We start from the raw sequence: 26,032 nt of genomic DNA on the forward strand, positions 1-26,032 counted from the left end.
ACCATTTGGTAAACACGGGCCCTGGTCTGTTCTGTTCTGGTCACAAACAATCAATTGATCGAACACTAAACATGAGTCACTATAGTATCTTAGCTGTTCTGGTCAAAAGGATGAATCACTATAGTTTCTCCTAGCCACCGTGCTTCTACGCCTGCATTGCTTGCTGTTTGAGGTTTTAGGCTGGGTTTCTGTACAGCACTTTGAGATATCAGCTGATGTAAGAAGGGCTATATAAATAAATCTGATTTGATTTGACTATAGCATCTTAGCTGAGTCACTATAGCATCATAGCTGAGTCACTATAGCATCTTAGCTGAAGCACTACAGCATCGTAGCTGGATCACCATAGCATCTTAGCTGAGTCACTATAGCATCTTAGCTGAGTCACAATAGCATCTTAGCTGAGTCACTATAGCATCTTAGCTGAGTCACTATAGCATCTTAGCTGAAGCACTATAGCATCTTAGCTGGATCACCATAGCATCTTAGCTGAGTCACTATAGCATCTTAGCTGAGTCACTATTGCATCTTAGCTGAGTCACAATAGCATCTTAGCTGAGTCACTATAGCATCTTAGCTGAGTCACTATAGCATCTTAGCTGAGTCACTATTGCATCTTAGCTGAGTCACAATAGCATCTTAGCTGAGTCACTATAGCATCTTAGCTGAGTCACTATAGCATCTTAGCTGAGTCACTATAGCATCTTAGCTGAGTCACTATAGCATCTTAGCTGAGTCACTATAGCATCTTAGCTGAGTCACTATAGCGTCTTAGCTGAGTCACTATAGCATCTTAGCTGAGTCACTATAGCATCTTAGCTGAGGGCTCTGGTCCAAAGTAGTACAGTATATAAGGAATAGGGTGCCATTTGGGATGCTGTAGAAGGTCCTGTCTGAGTGATTAGGAGGAAGTGGGGAGTATGTGGTTTGTGGTCAGATGTGATCCTGTTTTTGAAAAGCATTTGTGAGTGTTCATCAAAGAGGTAGAAAATCAGTGCATGTTAATGTGTGGAATATAAATGGTCTCTATGGTCCTGGTCATCAACATGTCAGACCACGAAACCAGCTTTATAATGTAGATCATGTTGTAGCACCGCCTTGTCCTTTATAATGTAGGTCATGTTGTAGCACCGCCTTGTCCTTTATAATGTAGATCATGTTGTAGCACCGCCTTGTCCTTTATAATGTAGATCAGGTTGTAGCACCGCCTTGTCCTTTATAATGTAGATCAGGTTGTAGCACCGCCTTGTCCTTTATAATGTAGATCAGGTTGTAGCACCGCCTTGTCCTTTATAATGTAGATCAGTTTGTAGCACCGCCTTGTCCTTTATAATGTAGATCAGGTTGTAGCACCGCCCTGTCCTTTATAACGTAGATCATGTTGTAGCACCGCCTTGTCCTTTATAATGTAGGTCAGGTTGTAGCACCGCCTTGTCCTTTATAATGTAGATCAGGTTGTAGCACCGCCTTGTCCTTTATAATGTAGATCAGGTTGTAGCACCGCCTTGTCCTTTATAATGTAGATCAGGTTGTAGCACCGCCTTGTCCTTTATAATGTAGATCATGTTGTAGCACCGCCTTGTCCTTTATAATGTAGATCAGGTTGTAGCACCGCCTTGTCCTTTATAATGTAGGTCATGTTGTAGCACCGCCTTGTCCTTTATAATGTAGATCATGTTGTAGCACCGTCTTGTCCTTTATAATGTAGATCAGGTTGTAGCACCGCCTTGTCCTTTATAATGTAGTTCATGTTGTAGCACCGCCCTGTCCTTTATAATGTAGGTTATGTTGTAGCACCTCCTTGTCCTTTATAATGTAGGTCATGTTGTAGCACCGCCCTGTCCTTTATAATGTAGATCAGGTTGTAGCACCGCCTTGTCCTTTATAATGTAGGTCATGTTGTAGCACCGCCCTGTCCTTTATAATGTAGGTTATGTTGTAGCACCGCCTTGTCCTTTATAATGTAGGTTATGTTGTAGCACCGCCCTGTCCTTTATAATGTAGGTCATGTTGTAGCACCGCCCTGTCCTTTATAATGTAGATCAGGTTGTAGAACCGCCTTGTCCTTTATAATGTAGATCAGTTTGTAGCACCGCCTTGTCCTTTATAATGTAGGTTATGTTGTAGCACCACCTTGTCCTTTATAATGTAGGTCATGTTGTAGCACCGCCTTGTCCTTTATAATGTAGATCATGTTGTAGCACCGCCTTGTCCTTTATAATGTAGATCATGTTGTAGCACCGCCTTGTCCTTTATAATGTAGATCAGGTTGTAGCACCGCCCTGTCCTTTATAATGTAGATCAGGTTGTAGCACCGCCCTGTCCTTACTCGGACACACGTTAACCGGTAAATACAAAGATTTGTTAACTGTTCATTTGAAACAAGCAGTATGAAGGACATGGTCTACTTGCAGCTACATTATAAATATTGTACGCTTCACTTGTCACATTTCAGGTGGTCTCAGACCAACGACCATTTGTTATGAAGTAAAGAGAGGAAGGAGTTACCCATTAAGGCCCTTCTCCATGTGTGTGAGGACTCCAGGTGGTCAGTTTAGCCAACCAGGTGAGAGACAATAGTTCCCCTGAGGTCAGGGACATGACAGTCACATGTTATGGTGATGTGGTGTGTGAGAAGAACAGTTAGATGACTCACACACACACACACACACACACACACACACACACACACACACACACACACACACACACACACACACACACACACACACACACACACATAATATTTTGCTGTATTAGTGGCGGGACTGTCAGTAGGGCCATCTAGCCCTTCCCCCATCTACAGCAGAACACAGGGCAACCAATAGGAAACATATTGTATAATGTCATATATCGTCTTTGAAATGGACAGGTCGGTCTGAATATAGAACCATGAAGAGGGGGAGAGGGGGGGGGGGGGAAAGGGGGGGAGAGGGAGAGGGGGAAGAGAGGGAGAGGTTTTTGTATTTTTTTTAGGACCCCATTTGCTGTTGCAAAAGCAGCAGCTACTCTTCCTGGAGTCCACACAGAACATGACATAATACAGAACATCAATAGACAAGAACAGGTCAAGAACAGAACTACATCAATTAAAACATTTAACATGTGGCCTCCATATCAATACACACACAATCTACAGTGCCTTGCGAAAGTATTCGGCCCCCTTGAACTTTGCGACCTTTTGCCACATTTCAGGCTTCAAACATAAAGATATAAAACTGTATTTTTTTGTGAAGAATCAACAACAAGTGGGACACAATCATGAAGTGGAACGACATTTATTGGATATTTCAAACTTTTTTAACAAATCAAAAACTGAAAAATTGGGCGTGCAAAATTATTCAGCCCCCTTAAGTTAATACTTTGTAGCGCCACCTTTTGCTGCGATTACAGCTGTAAGTCGCTTGGGGTATGTCTCTATCAGTTTTGCACATCGAGAGACTGAACTTTTTTCCCATTCCTCCTTTCAAAACAGCTCGAGCTCAGTGAGGTTGGATGGAGAGCATTTGTGAACAGCAGTTTTCAGTTCTTTCCACAGATTCTCGATTGGATTCAGGTCTGGACTTTGACTTGGCCATTCTAACACCTGGATATGTTTATTTTTGAACCATTCCATTGTAGATTTTGCTTTATGTTTTGGATCATTGTCTTGTTGGAAGACAAATCTCCGTCCCAGTCTCGGGTCTTTTGCAGACTCCATCAGGTTTTCTTCCAGAATGGTCCTGTATTTGGCTCCATCCATCTTCCCATCAATTTTAACCATCTTCCCTGTCCCTGCTGAAGAAAAGCAGGCCTAAACCATGATGCTGCCACCACCATGTTTGACAGTGGGCATGGTGTGTTCAGGGTGATGAGCTGTGTTGCTTTTACGCCAAACATAACATTTTGCATTGTTGCCAAAAAGTTCAATTTTGGTTTCATCTGACCAGAGCACATTCTTCCACATGTTTGGTGTGCCTCCCAGGTGGCTTGTGGCAAACTTTAAACAACACCTTTTATGGATATCTTTAAGAAATAGCTTTCTTCTTGCCACTCTTCCATAAAGGCCAGATTTGTGCAATATACGACTGATTGTTGTCCTATGGACAGAGTCTCCCACCTCAGCTGTAGATCTCTGCAGTTCATCCAGAGTGATCATGGGCCTCTTGGCTGCATCTCTGATCAGTCTTCTCCTTGTATGAGCTGAAAGTTTAGAGGGACGGCCAGGTCTTGGAAGATTTGCAGTGGTCTGATACTCCTTCCATTTCAATATTATCGCTTGCACAGTGCTCCTTGGGATGTTTAAAGCTTGGGAAATCTTTTTGTATCCAAATCCGGCTTTAAACTTCTTCACAACAGTATCTCGGACCTGCCTGGTGTGTTCCTTGTTCTTCATGATGCTCTCTGCGCTTTTAACGGACCTCTGAGACTATCACAGTGCAGGTGCATTTATACGGAGACTTGATTACACACAGGTGGATTGTATTTATCATCATTAGTCATTTAGGTCAACATTGGATCATTCAGAGATCCTCACTGAACTTCTGGAGAGAGTTTGCTGCACTGAAAGTAAAGGGGCTGAATAATTTTGCACGCCCAATTTTTCAGTTTTTGATTTGTTAAAAAAGTTACTAATTTACTAAGTTACTGATAAATGTCGTTCCACTTCATGATTGTGTCCCACTTGTTGTTGATTCTTCACAAAAAAATACAGTTTTATATCTTTATGTTTGAAGCCTGAAATGTGGCAAAAGGTCGCAAAGTTCAAGGGGGCCGAATACTTTCGCAAGGCACTGTATCTGGGTCTATTAGAGGAGAGGCGTTGTACCAAACTATCTGGGTCCATTAGAGGAGAGGAGTTGTACCAAACTATCTGGGTCCATTAGAGGAGAGGAGTTGTACCAAACTATCTGGGTCAAATAGAGGAGAGGAGTTGTACCAAACTATCTGGGTCAAATAGAGGAGAGGAGTTGTACCAAACTATCTGGGTCTATTAGAGGAGAGAAGTTGTACCAAACTATCTGGGTCCATTAGAGGAGAGAAGTTGTACCAAACTATCTGGGTCCATTAGAGGAGAGGAGTTGTACCAAACTATCTGGGTCCATTAGAGGAGAGGAGTTGTACCAAACTATCTGGGTCTATTAGAGGAGAGGAGTTGTACCAAACTATCTGGGTCCATTAGAGGAGAGGAGTTGTACCAAACTATCTGGGTCCATTAGAGGAGAGGAGTTGTACCAAACTATCTGGGTCTATTAGAGGAGAGGAGTTGTACCAAACTATCTGGGTCCATTAGAGGAGAGGAGTTGTACCAAACTATCTGGGTCCATTAGAGGAGAGGAGTTGTACCAAACTATCTGGGTCAAATAGAGGAGAGGAGTTGTACCAAACTATCTGGGTCTATTAGAGGAGAGGAGTTGTACCAAACTATCTGGGTCCATTAGAGGAGAGGAGTTGTACCAAACTATCTGGGTCTATTAGAGGAGAGGAGTTGTACCAAACTATCTGGGTCCATTAGAGGAGAGGAGTTGTACCAAACTATCTGGGTCCATTAGAGGAAAGGAGTTGTACCAAACTATCTGGGTCCATTAGAGGAGAGGAGTTGTACCAAACTATCTGGGTCCATTAGAGGAGAGGAGTTGTACCAAACTATCTGGGTCCATTAGAGGAGAGGAGTTGTACCAAACTATCTGGGTCCATTAGAGGAGAGGCGTTGTACCAAACTATCTGGGTCCATTAGAGGAGAGGAGTTGTACCAAACTATCTGGGTCCATTAGAGGAAAGGAGTTGTACCAAACTATCTGGGTCCATTAGAGGAGAGGAGTTGTACCAAACTATCTGGGTCTATTAGAGGAGAGGAGTTGTACCAAACTATCTGGGTCCATTAGAGGAGAGGAGTTGTACCAAACTATCTGGGTCCATTAGAGGAGAGGAGTTGTACCAAACTATCTGGGTCTATTAGAGGAGAGGAGTTGTACCAAACTATCTGGGTCAAATAGAGGAGAGGAGTTGTACCAAACTATCTGGGTCCATTAGAGGAGAGGAGTTGTACCAACCTGTCTGGGTCCATTAGAGGAGAGGAGTTGTACCAAACTATCTGGGTCTATTAGAGGAGAGGAGTTGTACCAAACTATCTGGGTCCATTAGAGGAGAGGAGTTGTACCAAACTATCTGGGTCCATTAGAGGAGAGGAGTTGTACCAACCTGTCTGGGTCCATTAGAGGAGAGGAGTTGTACCAAACTATCTGGGTCAAATAGAGGAGAGGAGTTGTACCAAACTATCTGGGTCCATTAGAGGAGAGGAGTTGTACCAACCTGTCTGGGTCCATTAGAGGAGAGGAGTTGTACCAAACTATCTGGGTCCATTAGAGGAGAGGAGTTGTACCAACCTATCTGGGTCCATTAGAGGAGAGGAGTTGTACCAAACTATCTGGGTCCATTAGAGGAGAGGAGTTGTGAGGAGTTGCTTTATCTGTTTTCTAAACCAGGTTTGCTGTTTATTTGAGCGATATGAGATGGAAGGAAGTTCCATTCAATAAGGGCTCTATATAATACTGTACTCTTTCTGGAATTTGTTCTGGATTTGGGGACTGAAAAGACCCCTGGTGGCATGTCTGGTGGGATAAGTGTGTGTCATTAATGTTTCCTATAAAAAGAAGTGATGCAGTCAGTCTCTCCTCAACTCTTAGCCAAGAGAGACTGGCATGCATAGTATTTATTTATATCAGCCCTCTGATCACAATGAAGAGCAAGACATGCCGCTCTGTTCTGGGCCAGCTGCAGCTTAAGTAGAGGGAGGAGAGGGAGGGAGGAGGCAGGGAGGAGGCAGAGGAGAGGAGAGGAGAGGAGAGGAGAGGAGAGGGAGGAGGCAGAGGAGAGGAGGCAGAGGAGAGGGAGGATCATGTATTGCTGGTCTTTAATCCTCAACCTGAGCAGCAACATCAGCAGAATATTCTCTGTGATTATAAACTCTTTATCTCCTCACACCTCAAGACATTAAGCCCTGTGGGTGTCAGCTGTTTCAAACACCCTTTACCATATTATGTCTCTCTCTCTGTGTCTCTCTCTCTGTGTCTCTCTCTGTGTCTCTCTCTCTCTCTCTCTCTCTCTCTCTCTCTCTCTCTCTCTCTCTCTCTCTCTCTCTCTCTCTCTCTCTCTCTCTCTCTCTCTCTCTCTCTCTCTCTCTGTCTCTCTCTCTCTCTCTCTCTCTCTCTCTCTCTCTCTCAATTCAATTCAAGGGGCTTTATTGGCATGGGAAACATGTGTTAACATTGCCAAAGCAAGTGAGGTAGATATTATACAAAAGTGAAATTAACAATAAAAATAAACAGTAAACATTACACATACAGAAGTTTCAAAACAATAAAGACATTACAAATGTCATATTACGTATATATACAGTGTTGCAACGATGTACAAATGGTTAAGGGTACACAAGGGAAAATAATTAAGCATAAATATGGGTTGTATTTACAATGGTGTTTGTTCTTCACTGGTTGCCCTTTTCTCTCTGTCTCTGTCTCTCTGTCTCTCTGTCTCTCTGTCTCTGTCTCTCCCTCTCTCTCTCTCTGTGTCTCTCTGTCTCTCTCTCTCTGTCTCTATCTCTGTCTCTCTCTGTCTCTCTCTGACTCTCTCTCTGTCTCCCTCTCTCTCTCTGTCTCTCTCTGACTCTCTCTGTCTCCCTGTCTCTCTCTGTCTCTCTGTCTCTCTCTCTCTCTCTCTACCCCTCCCTGTTACAACCATCGGTCCATGTGGAACTGTCTCATCTCTCTTGAATAGACTGTCTGTATTTCTCTCTCTTCCTCCATACCGAAGCCTAATATATTTACATATAATTCAAATACATATACGCAATATCTGTACTAATATTGTAAATAAATAAATCTAAATTCATGTACTACTTACATCCAGATGTCACATATATGCAGAACAAAAAAACACAATATGCAACAATTTCAACGAGTCACATGTGCTGAATACAACAGGTGTAGTAGACCTTACAGTGAAATGCTGAATACAACAGCTGTAGTAGACCTTACAGTGAAATGCTGAATACAACAGGTGTAGTAGACCTCACAGTGAAATGCTGAATACAACAGGTGTAGTAGACCTTACAGTGAAATGTTGAATACAACAGGTGTAGTAGACCTCACAGTGAAATGCTGAATACAACAGGTGTAGTAGACCTTACAGTGAAATGCTGAATACAACATGTGTAGTAGACCTTACAGTGAAATGCTGAATACAACATGTGTAGTAGACCTTACAGTGAAATGCTGAATACAACAGGTGTAGTAGACCTTACAGTGAAATGCTGAATACAACAGGTGTAGTAGACCTCACAGTGAAATGCTGAATACAACAGGTGTAGTAGACCTCACAGTGAAATGCTGAATACAACAGGTGTAGTAGACCTTACAGTGAAATGCTGAATACAACAGGTGTAGTAGACCTTACAGTGAAATGTTGAATACAACAGGTGTAGTAGACCTCACAGTGAAATGCTGAATACAACAGGTGTAGTAGACCTTACAGTGAAATGCTGAATACAACAGGTGTAGTAGACCTCACAGTGAAATGCTGAATACAACAGGTGTAGTAGACCTTACAGTGAAATGCTGAATACAACAGGTGTAGTAGACCTCACAGTGAAATGCTGAATACAACAGGTGTAGTAGACCTTACAGTGAAATGCTGAATACAACAGGTGTAGTAGACCTTACAGTGAAATGTTGAATACAACAGGTGTAGTAGACCTCAGAGTGAAATGCTGAATACAACAGGTGTAGTAGACCTTACAGTGAAATGCTGAATACAACAGGTGTAGTAGACCTCACAGTGAAATGCTGAATACAACAGGTGTAGTAGACCTCACAGTGAAATGCTGAATACAACAGGTGTAGTAGACCTCACAGTGAAATGCTGAATACAACAGGTGTAGTAGACCTCACAGTGAAATGCTGAATACAACAGGTGTAGTAGACCTCACAGTGAAATGCTGAATACAACAGGTGTAGTAGACCTTACAGTGAAATACTGAATACAACAGGTGTAGTAGACCTTACAGTGAAATGCTGAATACAACAGGTGTAGTAGACCTTACAGTGAAATTCTGAATACAACAGGTGTAGTAGACCTTACAGTGAAATGCTGAATACAACAGGTGTAGTAGACCTTACAGTGAAATGCTGAATACAACAGGTGTAGTAGACCTCACAGTGAAATGCTGAATACAACAGGTGTAGAAGACCTCACAGTGAAATGCTGAATACAACAGGTCTAGTAGACCTTACAGTGAAATGCTGAATACAACAGGTGTAGTAGACCTTACAGTGAAATGCTGAATACAACAGGTGTAGTAGACCTTACAGTGAAATGTTGAATACAACAACAGGTGTAGTAGACCTTACAGTGAAATGCTGAATACAACAGGTGTAGTAGACCTCACAGTGAAATGCTGTATACAACAGGTATAGTAGACCTTACAGTGAAATGTTGAATACAACAGGTGTAGTAGACCTCACAGTGAAATGCTGAATACAACAGGTGTAGTAGACCTCACAGTGAAATGCTGAATACAACAGGTGTAGTAGACCTTACAGTGAAATGATGAATACAACAGGTGTAGTAGACCTCACAGTGAAATGCTGAATTCCACAGGTGTAGTAGACCTCACAGTGAAATGCTGAATACAACAGGTGTAGTAGACCTTACAGTGAAATGCTGAATACAACAGGTGTAGTAGACCTCACAGTGAAATGCTGAATACAACAGGTGTAGTAGACCTTACAGTGAAATGCTGAATACAACAGGTGTAGTAGACCTTACAGTGAAATGTTGAATACAACAGGTGTAGTAGACCTCAGAGTGAAATGCTGAATACAACAGGTGTAGTAGACCTTACAGTGAAATGCTGAATACAACAGGTGTAGTAGACCTTACAGTGAAATGCTGAATACAACAGGTGTAGTAGACCTTACAGTGAAATGTTGAATACAACAGGTGTAGTAGACCTTACAGTGAAATGCTGAATACAACAGGTGTAGTAGACCTCACAGTGAAATGCTGAATACAACAGGTGTAGTAGACCTCACAGTGAAATGCTGAATACAACAGGTGTAGTAGACCTCACAGTGAAATGCTGAATACAACAGGTGTAGTAGACCTCACAGTGAAATGCTGAATACAACAGGTGTAGTAGACCTCACAGTGAAATGCTGAATACAACAGGTGTAGTAGACCTTACAGTGAAATACTGAATACAACAGGTGTAGTAGACCTTACAGTGAAATGCTGAATACAACAGGTGTAGTAGACCTTACAGTGAAATTCTGAATACAACAGGTGTAGTAGACCTTACAGTGAAATGCTGAATACAACAGGTGTAGTAGACCTTACAGTGAAATGCTGAATACAACAGGTGTAGTAGACCTCACAGTGAAATGCTGAATACAACAGGTGTAGAAGACCTCACAGTGAAATGCTGAATACAACAGGTCTAGTAGACCTTACAGTGAAATGCTGAATACAACAGGTGTAGTAGACCTTACAGTGAAATGCTGAATACAACAGGTGTAGTAGACCTTACAGTGAAATGTTGAATACAACAACAGGTGTAGTAGACCTTACAGTGAAATGCTGAATACAACAGGTGTAGTAGACCTCACAGTGAAATGCTGAATACAACAGGTGTAGTAGACCTCACAGTGAAATGCTGAATACAACAGGTGTAGTAGACCTTACAGTGAAATGATGAATACAACAGGTGTAGTAGACCTGACAGTGAAATGCTGAATACAACAGGTGTAGTAGACCTTACAGTGAAATGCTGAATACAACAGGTGTAGTAGACCTCACAGTGAATTGTTGAATACAACAGGTGTAGTAGACCTTACAGTGAAATGCTGAATACAACAGGTGTAGTAGACCTCACAGTGAAATGCTGTATACAACAGGTATAGTAGACCTTACAGTGAAATGTTGAATACAACAGGTGTAGTAGACCTCACAGTGAAATGCTGAATACAACAGGTGTAGTAGACCTCACAGTGAAATGCTGAATACAACAGGTGTAGTAGACCTTACAGTGAAATGATGAATACAACAGGTGTAGTAGACCTCACAGTGAAATGCTGAATTCCACAGGTGTAGTAGACCTCACAGTGAAATGCTGAATACAACAGGTGTAGTAGACCTTACAGTGAAATGCTGAATACAACAGGTGTAGTAGACCTCACAGTGAAATGCTGAATACAACAGGTGTAGTAGACCTTACAGTGAAATGTTGAATACAACAACAGGTGTAGTAGACCTTACAGTGAAATGCTGAATACAACAGGTGTAGTAGACCTCACAGTGAAATGCTGAATACAACAGGTGTAGTAGACCTCACAGTGAAATGCTGAATACAACAGGTGTAGTAGACCTCACAGTGAAATGCTGAATACAACAGGTGTAGTAGACCTCACAGTGAAATGCTGAATACAACAGGTGTAGTAGACCTTACAGTGAAATGATGAATACAACAGGTGTAGTAGACCTCACAGTGAAATGCTGTATACAACAGGTATAGTAGACCTTACAGTGAAATGTTGAATACAACAGGTGTAGTAGACCTTACAGTGAAATGCTGAATACAACAGGTGTAGTAGACCTTACAGTGAAATGCTGAATACAACAGGTGTAGTAGACCTTACAGTGAAATGCTGAATACAACAGGTGTAGTAGACCTCACAGTGAAATGCTGAATACAACAGGTGTAGTAGACCTCACAGTGAAATGCTGAATACAACAGGTGTAGTAGACCTTACAGTGAAATGATGAATACAACAGGTGTAGTAGACCTCACAGTGAAATGCTGAATTCCACAGGTGTAGTAGACCTCACAGTGAAATGCTGAATACAACAGGTGTAGTAGACCTTACAGTGAAATGCTGAATACAACAGGTGTAGTAGACCTCACAGTGAAATGCTGAATACAACAGGTGTAGTAGACCTTACAGTGAAATGCTGAATACAACAGGTGTAGTAGACCTTACAGTGAAATGCTGAATACAACAGGTGTAGTAGACCTTACAGTGAAATGTTGAATACAACAGGTGTAGTAGACCTCAGAGTGAAATGCTGAATACAACAGGTGTAGTAGACCTTACAGTGAAATGTTGAATACAACAGGTGTAGTAGACCTCAGAGTGAAATGCTGAATACAACAGGTGTAGTAGACCTTACAGTGAAATGCTGAATACAACAGGTGTAGTAGACCTTACAGTGAAATGTTGAATACAACAGGTGTAGTAGACCTCACAGTGAAATGCTGAATACAACAGGTGTAGTAGACCTTACAGTGAAATGTTGAATACAACAACAGGTGTAGTAGACCTTACAGTGAAATGCTGAATACAACAGGTGTAGTAGACCTTACAGTGAAATGCTGAATACAACAGGTGTAGTAGACCTCACAGTGAATTGTTGAATACAACAGGTGTAGTAGACCTTACAGTGAAATGCTGAATACAACAGGTGTAGTAGACCTCACAGTGAAATGCTGTATACAACAGGTATAGTAGACCTTACAGTGAAATGTTGAATACAACAGGTGTAGTAGACCTCACAGTGAAATGCTGAATACAACAGGTGTAGTAGACCTCACAGTGAAATGCTGAATACAACAGGTGTAGTAGACCTTACAGTGAAATGCTGAATACAACAGGTGTAGTAGACCTTACAGTGAAATGTTGAATACAACAACAGGTGTAGTAGACCTTACAGTGAAATGCTGAATACAACAGGTGTAGTAGACCTTACAGTGAAATGCTGAATACAACAGGTGTAGTAGACCTTACAGTGAAATGCTGAATACAACAGGTGTAGTAGACCTCACAGTGAAATGCTGAATACAACAGGTGTAGAAGACCTCACAGTGAAATGCTGAATACAACAGGTCTAGTAGACCTTACAGTGAAATGCTGAATACAACAGGTGTAGTAGACCTTACAGTGAAATGCTGAATACAACAGGTGTAGTAGACCTTACAGTGAAATGCTGAATACAACAAGTGTAGGTAGACCTTACAGTGAAATGCTGAATACAACAGGTGTAGTAGACATTACAGTGAAATGCTGAATACAACAGGTGTAGTAGACCTTACAGTGAAATGCTGAATACAACAGGTGTAGTAGACCTCACAGTGAAATGCTGAATACAACAGCTGTAGTAGACCTTACAGTGAAATGCTGAATACAACAGGTGTAGTAGACCTTACAGTGAAATGTTGAAATCAACAGGTGTAGTAGACCTCACAGTGAAATGCTGAATACAACAGGTGTAGTAGACCTTACAGTGAAATTCTGAATACAACTGGTGTAGTAGACCTTACAGTGAAATGCTGAATACAACAGGTGTAGTAGACCTTACAGTGAAATGCTGAATACAACAGGTGTAGTAGACCTCACAGTGAAATGCTGAATACAACAGGTGTAGAAGACCTCACAGTGAAATGCTGAATACAACAGGTCTAGTAGACCTTACAGTGAAATGCTGAATACAACAGGTGTAGTAGACCTTACAGTGAAATGCTGAATACAACAGGTGTAGTAGACCTTACAGTGAAATGCTGAATACAACAGGTGTAGGTAGACCTTACAGTGAAATGCTGAATACAACAGGTGTAGTAGAACTTACAGTGAAATGCTGAATACAACAAGTGTAGGTAGACCTTACAGTGAAATGCTGAATACAACAGGTGTAGTAGACATTACAGTGAAATGCTGAATACAACAGGTGTAGTAGACCTTACAGTGAAATGCTGAATACAACAGGTGTAGTAGACCTCACAGTGAAATGCTGAATACAACAGCTGTAGTAGACCTTACAGTGAAATGCTGAATACAACAGGTGTAGTAGACCTCACAGTGAAATGTTGAATACAACAGGTGTAGACAGTGAAATGATGAATACAACAGGTGTAGTAGACCTCACAGTGAAATGCTGAATACAACAGGTGTAGTAGACCTCACAGTGAAATGCTGAATACAACAGGTGTAGTAGACCTTACAGTGAAATGCTGTATACAACAGGTGTAGTAGACCTTACAGTGAAATGCTGAATACAACAGGTGTAGTAGACCTTACAGTGAAATGCTGAATACAACAGGTGTAGTAGACCTCACAGTGAAATGCTGAATACAACAGGTGTAGTAGACCTAACAGTGAAATGCTGTATACAACAGGTGTAGTAGACCTTACAGTGAAATGCTGAATACAACAGGTGTAGTAGACCTTACAGTGAAATGCTGAATACAACAGGTGTAGGTAGACCTCACAGTGAAATGCTGAATACAACAGCTGTAGTAGACCTCACAGTGAAATGCTGAATACAACAGGTGTAGTAGACCTTACAGTGAAATGCTGAATACAACAGGTGTAGGTAGACCTTACAGTGAAATGCTGAATACAACAGCTGTAGTAGACCTTACAGTGAAATGCTGAATACAACAGGTGTAGTAGACCTCACAGTGAAATGTTGAATACAACAGGTGTAGACAGTGAAATGATGAATACAACAGGTGTAGTAGACCTCACAGTGAAATGCTGAATACAACAGGTGTAGTAGACCTCACAGTGAAATGCTGTATACAACAGGTGTAGTAGACCTCACAGTGAAATGCTGAATACAACAGGTGTAGTAGACCTCACAGTGAATTGCTTTCGTCCAAACCCTTCTACTGATGAATTGTTCAGCAGTCTTATGTCTTATGTTGTCAAATTCTACTGTATGTTATAAACCTCTCTCTGTCGTCATGGTAATTTGTTGTATGGCTACTTTGGGAATATGAACTCATCACTTCCAGAAAAGGTGAGGAATTGATTCTGGTTATTTATTATTTCGTTTTTAATTTTTAATTTTATTTACTCTGGTTATTTTTATTTTTTATGATATATTTGTTAATATTTTAATTTGTGTTTTTTTATTTATTGTGTTTTTATATATTCTGGTTCATTTATTTATTTATTGATTTATTGTGTTTATTTATTTATTCTGACTATTAATTAATTCAGTGTTGTATTTATTCTGTTTATGATACAGTATATGTTTGTAATGTAATAATAATCATATAATAGTAATAATAATAATAAATAATACTATAATAATAATATAATAATAAATAATATAATATATAATAACAATATATAATAATCAGCATCATAATTACCATTCATATATTATAATAATATAATATATAATATTAATAACAATAATAATATATAGTAATAATAATATAATATATGATAATACTATATATAGAAATACTAATATTAAAATTGAGCAATAATAATATAAAAACGTATATAATATTAATAACAATAATAATATAATATAATATAATATATAATAATAATAATACTGCTATTAATATCAAGGCACAAGGCGAGACCCAGATGCAGACACAGGAGGCAGATGGTTGGAGTCTTACAATGTTTATTAATCCAAAGGGGTTGGCAAGAGAATGGTCGTGGACAGGCAAAGGTAAAAACCAGTTCAGAGTCCAGGAGGTACAGAGTGGAAGACCGGCTCGATGTCAGGGCAGGCAGAATGGTCAGGCAGGCGGGTACAGAGTCCAGAAACAGGCAAGAGTCAAAACCAGGAGGACTAGAAAAAGGAGAATAGCAAAAGCTGTATGGGAAAAACACGCTGGTTGACTTTACTAACATACAACACAAACTGTCACAGAAAGACAGGAAACACAGGGATAAATACACTGGCACAGAGAGACAGTAAACACAGGGATAAATACACTGGCACAGAGAGACAGGAATACATACACTGGCACAGAGAGACAGGAATACATACACTGGTACAGAGAGACAGGAATACATACACTGGTACAGAGAGACAGGACTGGCGGGCAGACAGGTGGGAGACAGGCAGGGAGACAGGAAACACAGGGATAAATACACTGGTACAGAGAGACAAGAAACACAGGGACAAATACACTGGTACAGAGAGACAGGAAACACAGGGATAAATACACTGGCACAGAGAGACAGGACTGGCGGGCAGACAGGTGGGAGACAGGCAGGGAGACAGGAAACACAGGGATAAATACACTGGTACAGAGAGACAAGAAACATAGGGATAAATACACTGGCACAGAGAGACAGTAAACACAGGAATAAATACACTGGTACAGAGAGACAGGAAACACAGGGATAAATACACTGGTACAGAGAGACAGGGATAAATAAACTGGTATAGAGAGACAAGAAACACAGTGATAAATACACTGGTACAGAGAGACAGGACTGGCGGGCAGACAGGTGGGAGACAGGCAGGGAGACAGGAAACACAGGGATAAATACACTGGTACAGAGAGACAAGAAACATAGGGATAAATACACTGGCACAGAGAGACAGTAAACACAGGAATAAATACACTGGTACAGAGAGACAGGAAACACAGGGATAAATACACTGGTACAGAGAGACAGGGATAAATAAACTGGTACAGAGAGACAGGAAACCCAGGGATAAATACACTGGCATAGAGAGACAGGAAACACAGGAATAAATACACTGGTACAGAGAGACAGGAAACACAGGGATAAATACACTGGTACAGAGAGACAGGAAACACAGGGATAAATACACTGGTACAGAGAGACAGGAAACCCAGGGATAAATACACTGGCATAGAGAGACAGGAAACACAGGAATAAATACACTGGTACAGAGAGACAGGGAAAAATACACTGGCATAGAGAGACAGGAAACACAGGAATAAATACACTGGTACAAAGAGACAGGAAACACAGAGATAAATACACTGGTACAGAGAGACAGGAAACCCAGGGATAAATACACTGGCACAGAGAGACAGGGATAAATAAACTGGTACAGAGATACAAGAAACACAGTGATAAATACACTGGCACAGAGAGACAGGAAACCCAGGGATAAATACACTGGCATAGAGAGACAGGAAACACAGGAATAAATACACTGGTACAGAGAGACAGGGATAAATACACTGGTACAAAGAGACAGGAAACACAGGGATAAATATACTGGTACAGAGAGACAGGAAACACAGGGATAAATACACTGGTACAGAGAGACAGGGATAAATACACTGGTACAGAGAGACAGGAAACACAGGGATAAATACACTGGTACAGAGAGACAGGAAACACAGGGATAAATACACTGGTACAAAGAGACAGGAAACACAGGGATAAATACACTGGTACAGAGAGACAGGAAACACAGGGATAAATACACTGGTACAGAGAGACAGGAAACACAGAGATAAATACACTGGTACAGAGTGTAATGGTTTTCTTTAGGTGAAGGAGAGTTGGACCAAAATGCAGCGTTGTGATGATTCATGTTTGTTTAATAAAGGAAAAACTATACATGAATAAACTACAAAATAATGAAATGTGAAAACCTAAACAGTCCTATCTGGTGCAAACACAGAGACAGGAACAATCACCCACAAAACACTCAAAGAATATGGCTGCCTAAATATGGTTCCCAATCAGAGACAACGATAAACACCTGCCTCTGATTGAGAACCACTCTAGACAGCCATAGACTTACCTAGAAAACCCAACTAAGCCACAATCCCTATACGTATGAAAATCCCAAGACAAAACACCCCACATAAATAAACCCATGCCACACCCTGGCCTGACCAAAATAATAAAAAAAAACACAAAATACTAAGACCAGGGCGTGACACAGAGAGACAGGAAACACAGGGATAAATACACTGGTACAGAGAGACAGGAAACACAGAAATACATACACTGGTACAGAGAGACAGGAAACATAGGGATAAATACACTGGTACAGAGAGACAGGAAACACAGCGATAAATACACTGGTACAGAGAGACAGGGATAAATACACTGGTACAAAGAGACAGGAAACACAGAGATAAATACACTGGTACAGAGAGACAGGAAACACAGGGATAAATACACTGGTACAGAGAGACAGGAAACACGGGGATAAATACACTGGTAGAGAGAGACAGGAAACACAGGGATAAATACACTGGTAGAGCGAGACAGGAAACACAGGGATAAATACACTGGCACAGAGAGACAGGAAACACAGGGATAAATACACTGGTACAGAGAGACAGGAAACACAGAGATAAATACACTGGTACAGAGAGACAGGAAACACAGGGATAAATACACTGGTACAGAGAGACAGGAAACACAGGGATAAATACACTGGTACAGAGAGACAGGAAACACGGGGATAAATACACTGGTAGAGAGAGACAGGAAACACAGGGATAAATACACTGGTAGAGCGAGACAGGAAACACAGGGATAAATACACTGGCACAGAGAGACAGGAAACACAGGGATAAATACACTGGTAGAGAGAGACAGGAAACACAGGGATAAATACACTGGCACAGAGAGACAGGAAACACAGGGATAAATACACTGGTACAGAGAGACAGGAAACACAGGGATATTTACACTGGTAGAGAGAGACAGGAAACACAGGGATAAATACACTGGTACAGAGAGACAGGAAACACAGTGATAAATACACTGGTACAGAGAGACAGGAAACACAGGGATAAATACACTGGGGAAACAAGCGACACCTGGAGGGGGTGGAGACAATAAAGAGGACAGGTGATACAGATCAGGGTGTGACTATAATATATAATTATAATAACATTAACATATAATAATAATATATAATAATAATAACATTAATATATAATAATATATATAATTATAATAATAATAATAGTTAATTATAATATAATACATTATCATATTAATATCATATAATGTATAATAATAATAATATATGTATAACAATAATAATACGAATATATAATAATTATAATAATAATAAATAGCACATTTTTTGTCCATTAAAATAACATCAAATTGATCAGAAATACAGTGTTGACATTGTTAATGTTGTAAATGACTATTGTAGCTGGAAACGGCAGATTTTTAATGGAATATGTACATAGGCCCATTATCAGCAACCATCACTCCTGTGTTCCAATGACACGTTGTGTTAGCTAATCCAAGTTTATCATTTTAAAAGGCTGATTGATCATTAGAAAACCCTTTTGTAATGATGTTAGCACAGCTGACATCTGTTGTCCTGATTAAAGAAGTAATACAACTGTCCTTCTTTAGACTACTTGAGTATCTGGAGTATCAGCATTTGTGGGTTTGATTACAGGCTCAAAATGGCCAGAAACAAAGACCTTTCTTCTGAAACTCGTCAGTCTATTCTTGTTCTGAGAAATGAAAACTATTCCATGCGAGAAATTACCAAGAAACTGAACATCTCGTCCAACGCTGTGTACTACTCCCTTCACAGAACAGTGCAAACTGTCTCTAACCAGAATAGAAAGAGGAGTGGGAGGCACCGGTGCACAACTGAACAAGAGGACAAGTACATTAGAGTGTCAAGTTTGAGAAACAGACGCCTCACAAGTCCTCAACTGGCAGCTTCATTAAATAGTACCCGCAAAACACCTGTCACAACGTCAACAGTGAAGAGGCGACTCCAGAAAGCTGACCTTCTAGGCAGAGTTGCAAAGAAAAAGCTATATCTCAGACTGGCCAATAAAAATAAAATATTAAGATGGGCAAAATAACACAGACACTGGACAGAGGAAGATTGGGGAAAAGTGTTATGTACAGACGAATCTAAGTTTGAGGTTTTCGGATCACAAAGAAGAACATTCGTGAGACGTAGAAAAAATGAAAAGATGGGAGGAGGAGTGACGTCATCTGTCAAGCATGGTGGAGGCAATGTGATGGGGCTTTACCTGGTAGCTTAGCTATCTGCTAATACTGTGCAGTGGGTCCAATTAAATGAGAGATGAGATGAATGGTAGCCTATCCATTGCTGGTAGGTCTACAGGCTATTTCACGAGTATGAAACCATGACAGTCGGAAAAGGTGAGTCATTTATTCTGCAATACATGGAAATTGAATAAATAATTGGAAAATAGATTTGTAATTATTTTTTAGAATGCATAGATAAATCGCTTTTCTCACTAATGAGTCCATCTTGTTATTATGTTTAGCTTCCTGTTCTTTTGATAAGAAAAAGAGTGTCATTATATATTCCTCCACAAGGAGGCAGCACTTCCTCCTGTAGCTTTCTGCCAATGCAACACTTCAACTATGTGTTACGCCATTGGTCATGCTTGCAGATAGGAAGGTGTTCCTAATATTTGGTATCCTCAGTGTATTGCGTATCCATGCATTGTATATACTTGTGCTAGACATATACACTACATGACCAAAAGTATATGAACACCTGCTCGTTAAACATCTCATTCCAAAATCAGATGGGCTTTAATATGGAGTTGGTCCCCCCTTTGCTGCTATAACAGCCTCCACTCTTCTGGGAAGGCATTAATATGGAGTTGGTCTCCCCCTTTGCTGCTATAACAGCCTCCTCTCTAATGGGAAGGCTTTAATATGGAGTTGGACCCCCCTTTGCTGCTATAACAGCCTCCACTCTTCTGGGAAGGCTTTCCACTAGATGTTGGAACATTGCTGTGGGGATAAAGTTGGGAGCACAGAATTGTCTCTAATGTCATTGTATGCTGTAGCGTTAAGATTTCCCTCCACTGGATCCAAGGGGCCCGAACCATGAAGAACAGACCATTACTCCACCAAACTTAATGGTTGGCACTATGTATTCAGGCAGGTAGAGTTCTCCTGGCATCCACTAAACCCAGATTAATCCGTTGGACTGCCAGATGGTGAAGCGTGATTCATCACTCCAGAGAACGTGTTTCCACTGCTCCAGAGTCCAATGGCGGTGAGCTTTACACCACTCCAGCTGACACTTGGCATTGTGCATGGTGATCTTAAGCTTGTTTTGCAGCTGTTCAGCCATGGAAACCCATTTCATGAAGCTCCCGACAAACAGTTATTGTGCTGACGTTGCTTCCAGAGGTAGTTAGGAACTTGGTAGTGAGTATTGCAACAGAGGACAGATGATTTTTACACGCTTCAGCACTCGGTGATCCCATTCTGAGCTTGTGTGGCCTACCACTTCACGGCTGAGCCGTTGTTGCTCCTAGAAGTTTCCACTTCACAATAAAACCACTTATAGTTGACCGGGGGGCAGCTCTAGTAGGGCATACATTTGACGAACTGATTTGTTGAAAGTCAATGAGCTCTTCAATACGGGCCATTCTACTGCAAATGTTCCTGTCAGGAACGGGTGTGGCTGAAATATCAAAATCCACTAATTTGAAGGGGTGTCCACATACTTGTGTATATATAGTGTATATGTAAATATATGGGCTATAAATACATTTAGACAGCATGCCGCGGTAGGAAAAAATGTTTCATAAATATACAGTACCGGTCTAAAGGACTCACCTACTCATTCCAGGGTTTTTCTTTTATTTTGACTTTTCTACATTGTAGAATAATAGTGAAGACATCAAAACTATGAAATAACACAAATGGAATCATGTAGTAACCCAAAAAAGTGTTAAACAAATAACAATATATTTGTGAGGTAGGTGTGTGCGAGGTAGGTAGCTGGTGTGTGAGGGAGCTGGCTGGCGTGTGAGGGAGGTAGCTGGCGTGTGAGGGAGGTAGCTGGCGTGTGAGGGAGAGGTGGCTGGCGTGTGAGGGAGCTGGCTGGCGTGTGAGGGAGCTGGCTGGCGTGCGAGGTAGGTAGCTGGTGTGTGAGGGAGCTGACTGGCGTGTGAGGGAGGTAGCTGGCGTGTGAGGGAGGTAGCTGGCGTGTGAGGGAGAGGTGGCTGGCGTGTGAGGGAGGTGGCTGGAGTGTGAGGGAGAGCTGGCTGGCGTGTGAGGGAGCTGGCTGGCGTGTGAGGGAGAGCTGGCTGGCGTGTGAGGGAGCTGGCTGGCGTGTGAGGGAGCTGGCTGGCGTGTGAGGGAGGTAGCTGGCGTGTGAGGGAGCTGGCTGGCGTGTGAGGGAGGTAGCTGTCGTGTGAGGGAGGTAGCTGGCGTGTGAGGGAGGTGGCTGGAGTGTGAGGGAGCTGGCTGGCATGTGAGGGAGCTGGCTGGCGTGTGAGGGAGAGCTGGCTGGCGTGTGAGGGAGCTGGCTGGCGTGTGAGGGAGAGCTGGCTGGAGTGTGAGGGAGGTAGCTGGCGTGTGAGGGAGGTGGCTGGCATGTGAGGGAGGTAGCTGGCGTGTGAGGGAATTAGTTGGCGTGTGAGGGAGGTAGCTGGCGTGTGAGGGAGCTGGCTGGCGTGTGAGGGAGGTAGCTGGCGTGTGAAGGAGAGGTGGCTGACGTGTGAGGGAGGTAGCTGAAGTGTGAGGGAGCTGGCTGGCGTGTGAGGGAGGTAGCTGAAGTGTGAGGGAGCTGGCTGGCGTGTGAGGGAGGTAGCTGGCGTGTGAGGGAGGTAGCTGGCGTGTGAGGGAGAGGTGGCTGGCGTGTGAGGGAGGTAGCTGGCGTGTGAGGTAGGTGGCTGGAGTGTGAGGGAGAGCTGGCTGGCGTGTGAGGGAGCTGGCTGGCGTGTGAGGGAGAGCTGGCTGGCGTGTGAGGGAGCTGGCTGGCGTGTGAGGGAGAGCTGGCTGGCGTGTGAGGGAGCTGGCTGGCGTGTGAGGGAGATAGCTGGCGTGTGAGGGAGCTGGCTGGCGTGTGAGGGAGGTAGCTGTCGTGTGAGGGAGGTAGCTGGCGTGTGAGGGAGAGGTTGCTGGCGTGTGAGGGAGGTAGCTGGCGTGTGAGGGAGGTGGCTGGAGTGTGAGGGAGCTGGCTGGCATGTGAGGGAGCTGGCTGGCGTGTGAGGGAGAGCTGGCTGGCGTGTGAGGGAGAGCTGGCTGGCGTGTGAGGGAGCTGGCTGGCGTGTGAGGGAGAGCTGGCTGGCGTGTGATGGAGAGCTGGCTGGCGTGTGAAGGAGGTAGCTGGCGTGTGAGGGAGCTGGCTGGCGTGTGAGGGAGAGCTGGCTGGCGTTTGAGGGAGAGCTGGCTGGCGTGTGAGGGAGGTAGCTGGCGTGTGAGGGAGCTGGCTGGCGTGTGAGGGAGGTAGCTGGCGTGTGAGGGAGGTGGCTGGCGTGTGAGGGAGCTGGCTGGCGTGTGAGGGAGAGCTGGCTGGCGTGTGAGGGAGCTGGCTGGCGTGTGAGGGAGAGCTGGCTGGCGTGTGAGGGAGAGCTGGCTGGCGTGTGAAGGAGGTAGCTGGCGTGTGAGGGAGCTGGCTGGCGTGTGAGGTAGAGCTGGCTGGCGTGTGAGGGAGAGCTGGCTGGCGTGTGAAGGAGGTAGCTGGCGTGTGAGGGAGCTGGCTGGCGTGTGAGGGAGAGCTGGCTGGCGTTTGAGGGAGAGCTGGCTGGCGTGTGAGGGAGGTAGCTGGCGTGTGAGGGAGCTGGCTGGCGTGTGAGGGAGAGCTGGCTGGCGTGTGAGGGAGCTGGCTGGCGTGTGAGGGAGAGCTGGCTGGCGTGTGAGGGAGAGCTGGCTGGCGTGTGAGGGAGGTAGCTGGTGTGTGAGGGAGCTGGCTGGCGTGTGAGGGAGAGCTGGCTGGCGTGAGAGGGAAGTGGAAAAGCACAAGTATAACCATGGTAACAATAGAAAGGAAACAGTTTGGAGTTAATGTGAAAATGAATAAATTAATAATGAATAAAGATGAGGACACAACAGTTCACCTGACACAAGACCGAATCCAAACATCACACTGTTTATTTAATGTGCATTTTACATTTACTGTACTGTTTGATAACGAAATCAGAAAATACTCTGGATACATTCAGTAATACGATGTGCAACAGGTGCAACACAAGACAACTAAAACGGCAGGGGTTTGAGTGAGAGGACTAACTGGTGACAAAAGTGTTCACAGTTCACAAGTCATTTCACTTTCATGTCTAAAACTAGAAGGTGTTTTTTGAGCTCTCCTAGCTGTTCCCATTGAGGAACTAGAGCAAGCACAATTTTTTATTTTTAACACAACCCTGCATGCACACCAACACACAATTATTGTTGTGGTTTACACAGCCCATTGAAAATCTCAATCTGAGGGGAGGCGAGAGACATAGAGAGAGTAGAGTAGAGGAGAGAGAGAGAGACTCAATAAGGCTCAATAAGGCTCAATAAGACTCAATAAGGATCCATACGACTCAATAAGGCTCAATAAGACTCAATACGGTTCCATACGACTCAATAAGGATCAATAAGACTCAATAAGACTCCAGAAGAAACAATACGGCTCAGTTCGGTTCAGTATGGCTCAATACGGCTCAGTATGGTTCAGTACGGTTCAGTATGGCTCAATACGGCTCAATAAGACTCGATAAGGCTCAATAAGACTTAATAAGGATCCATACGACTCAATAAGGATCCGTATGACTCAATAAGGCTCAATAAGACTCAATAAGGCTCAATAAGACTTAATAAGGATCCATATGACTCAATAAGGCTTAATAAGACTCAATAAGGCTCAATAAGACTCAATAAGGCTCAATAAGACTCAATAAGGTTCCATATGACTCAATAAGGATCAATAAGACTCAATAAGACTCCAGAAGAAACAATACGGCTCAGTACGGTTCAGTATGGCTCAATACGGCTCAGTATGGTTCAGTACGGTTCAGTATGGCTCAATACGGCTCAGTATGGTTCAGTATGGTTCAGTATGGTTTAATACGGCTCAGTATGGTTCAGTATGGTTCAATAAGCCTCGAAACGGCTCAATACAACTCAATATGGCTCAATAAGGCTCAGTATGGATCAATAAGACTCCCTGAGGATTCTCTGTGTAAACATGAGAAGACCATGGCAGCAGGGCGCACAGCAGACCTCAGCTGGACACCCACAGTCTATGACCTTAGTACAGAGCGCACACTGTTCCTCTGCCATAATTCCTGCATCCTTCCTTTTATTCTCTGACGTCCCCTCTTCAGGACACCACCTCATAGCATCTCACCCCTCTTTCTCATCCACCCTTTCCCTGCAGTCTCTCTTCCTCTCCTCTCCTCTCCTCTCCTCTCCTCTCCTCTCCTCTCCTCTCCTCTCCTCTCCTCTCCTCTCCTCTCCTCTCCTCTCCTCTCCTCTCCTCTCCTCTCCTCTCCTCTCCCCTCCCCTCCCCTCCCCTCTCCTCCCCTCTCCTCTCCTCTCCTCTCCTATCCTCTCCTCTCCTCTCCTCTCCTCTCCTCTCCTCTCCTCTCCTCTCCTCTCCTCTCCTCTCCTCTCCTCTCCTCTTCTCTTCTCTTCTCTTCTCTTCTCTTCTCCTCTCCTCTCTTCTCCTCTCTTCTCCTCTCCTCTCCTCTCCTCTCCTCTCCTCTCCCCTCTCCTCTCTCCCCTCTCCTCTCCTCTCTCCATTTTCCTCTCTCCCCTCTCCTTGCTCATCTCTTCTCTCTCCTCACCTCTCTCCATTTTCCTCTCTCCTCTCTCCTCCCCCCTCTCCTCTCTCCATTTTCCTCTCCCCTCTCCTCCCTCCCCTCTCCTCTCTTCATCTGTTTAGGTGACAGAAGTACATCCACCACAGGTCGGCTTCGCTCCATCTGGCTACAATACTGTCAAAGATAACGGTTGCCAAGAGATTTGGCCAATCAATGGGGCCTGCCTGCCTGCCTGCCTGCCTGCCTGGGTCGATATGATGATCTTATGGCTGACTGTTCCCTAGACGACAAGCGTTACAGAACCACCCACCACCAAAGGACCAAGCAGCGTGGTGACGAGATGCAGCGATACCTGGAGAACTGGACTTGGGAATTGGACAGCAAAGGACCCTGGACTCAGGCTGGGGAATATCGCCGCCCCAAGGCAGAGCTGGAGGCAGCGAAAGCGGAGAGGCATCGGTATGAGGAGGCAGCACGGCAGCGCGGCTGGATGCCCGAGAGGCAGCCCCAAAAATGTATGGGAGGGAGTGTGGCGAAGTCAGGTAGGAGACCTCCGCCAACTTCCCGTGCTTACCGGAGAGCGAGAGGGACCGGGCGGCACCGTGTTATGCGGTGGGGCGCACGGTGTCCCCGGTCCGCGTGCATAGCCCGGTGCAGTACATTGCAGCGCCTCGTATAGGCCGGGCTAGAGTGGGCATCGAGCCAGGTGCCATGAAGCCGGCTCAGCGCATC

The 26,032-nt window shown here is 43.4% G+C and overlaps 1 protein-coding gene across 1 annotated transcript in view; it reads right to left on the reverse strand.

Annotated features, from left to right (window-relative positions):
• LOC118938935 (proline-rich extensin-like protein EPR1) overlaps positions 1-26,032 on the reverse strand; it is a 79,388-nt gene that overhangs the window by 50,319 nt on the left and 3,037 nt on the right. The window contains exon 3 of the mRNA XM_036945595.1: positions 21,567-23,483. Coding sequence (XP_036801490.1) covers positions 21,567-23,483 — 1,917 coding nt within the window. The remainder of the gene's footprint in view (positions 1-21,566; positions 23,484-26,032) is intronic.

This window comes from Oncorhynchus mykiss, chromosome 15 (assembly GCF_013265735.2).
Source record: "Oncorhynchus mykiss isolate Arlee chromosome 15, USDA_OmykA_1.1, whole genome shotgun sequence".
NCBI lineage: Eukaryota > Metazoa > Chordata > Actinopteri > Salmoniformes > Salmonidae > Oncorhynchus > Oncorhynchus mykiss.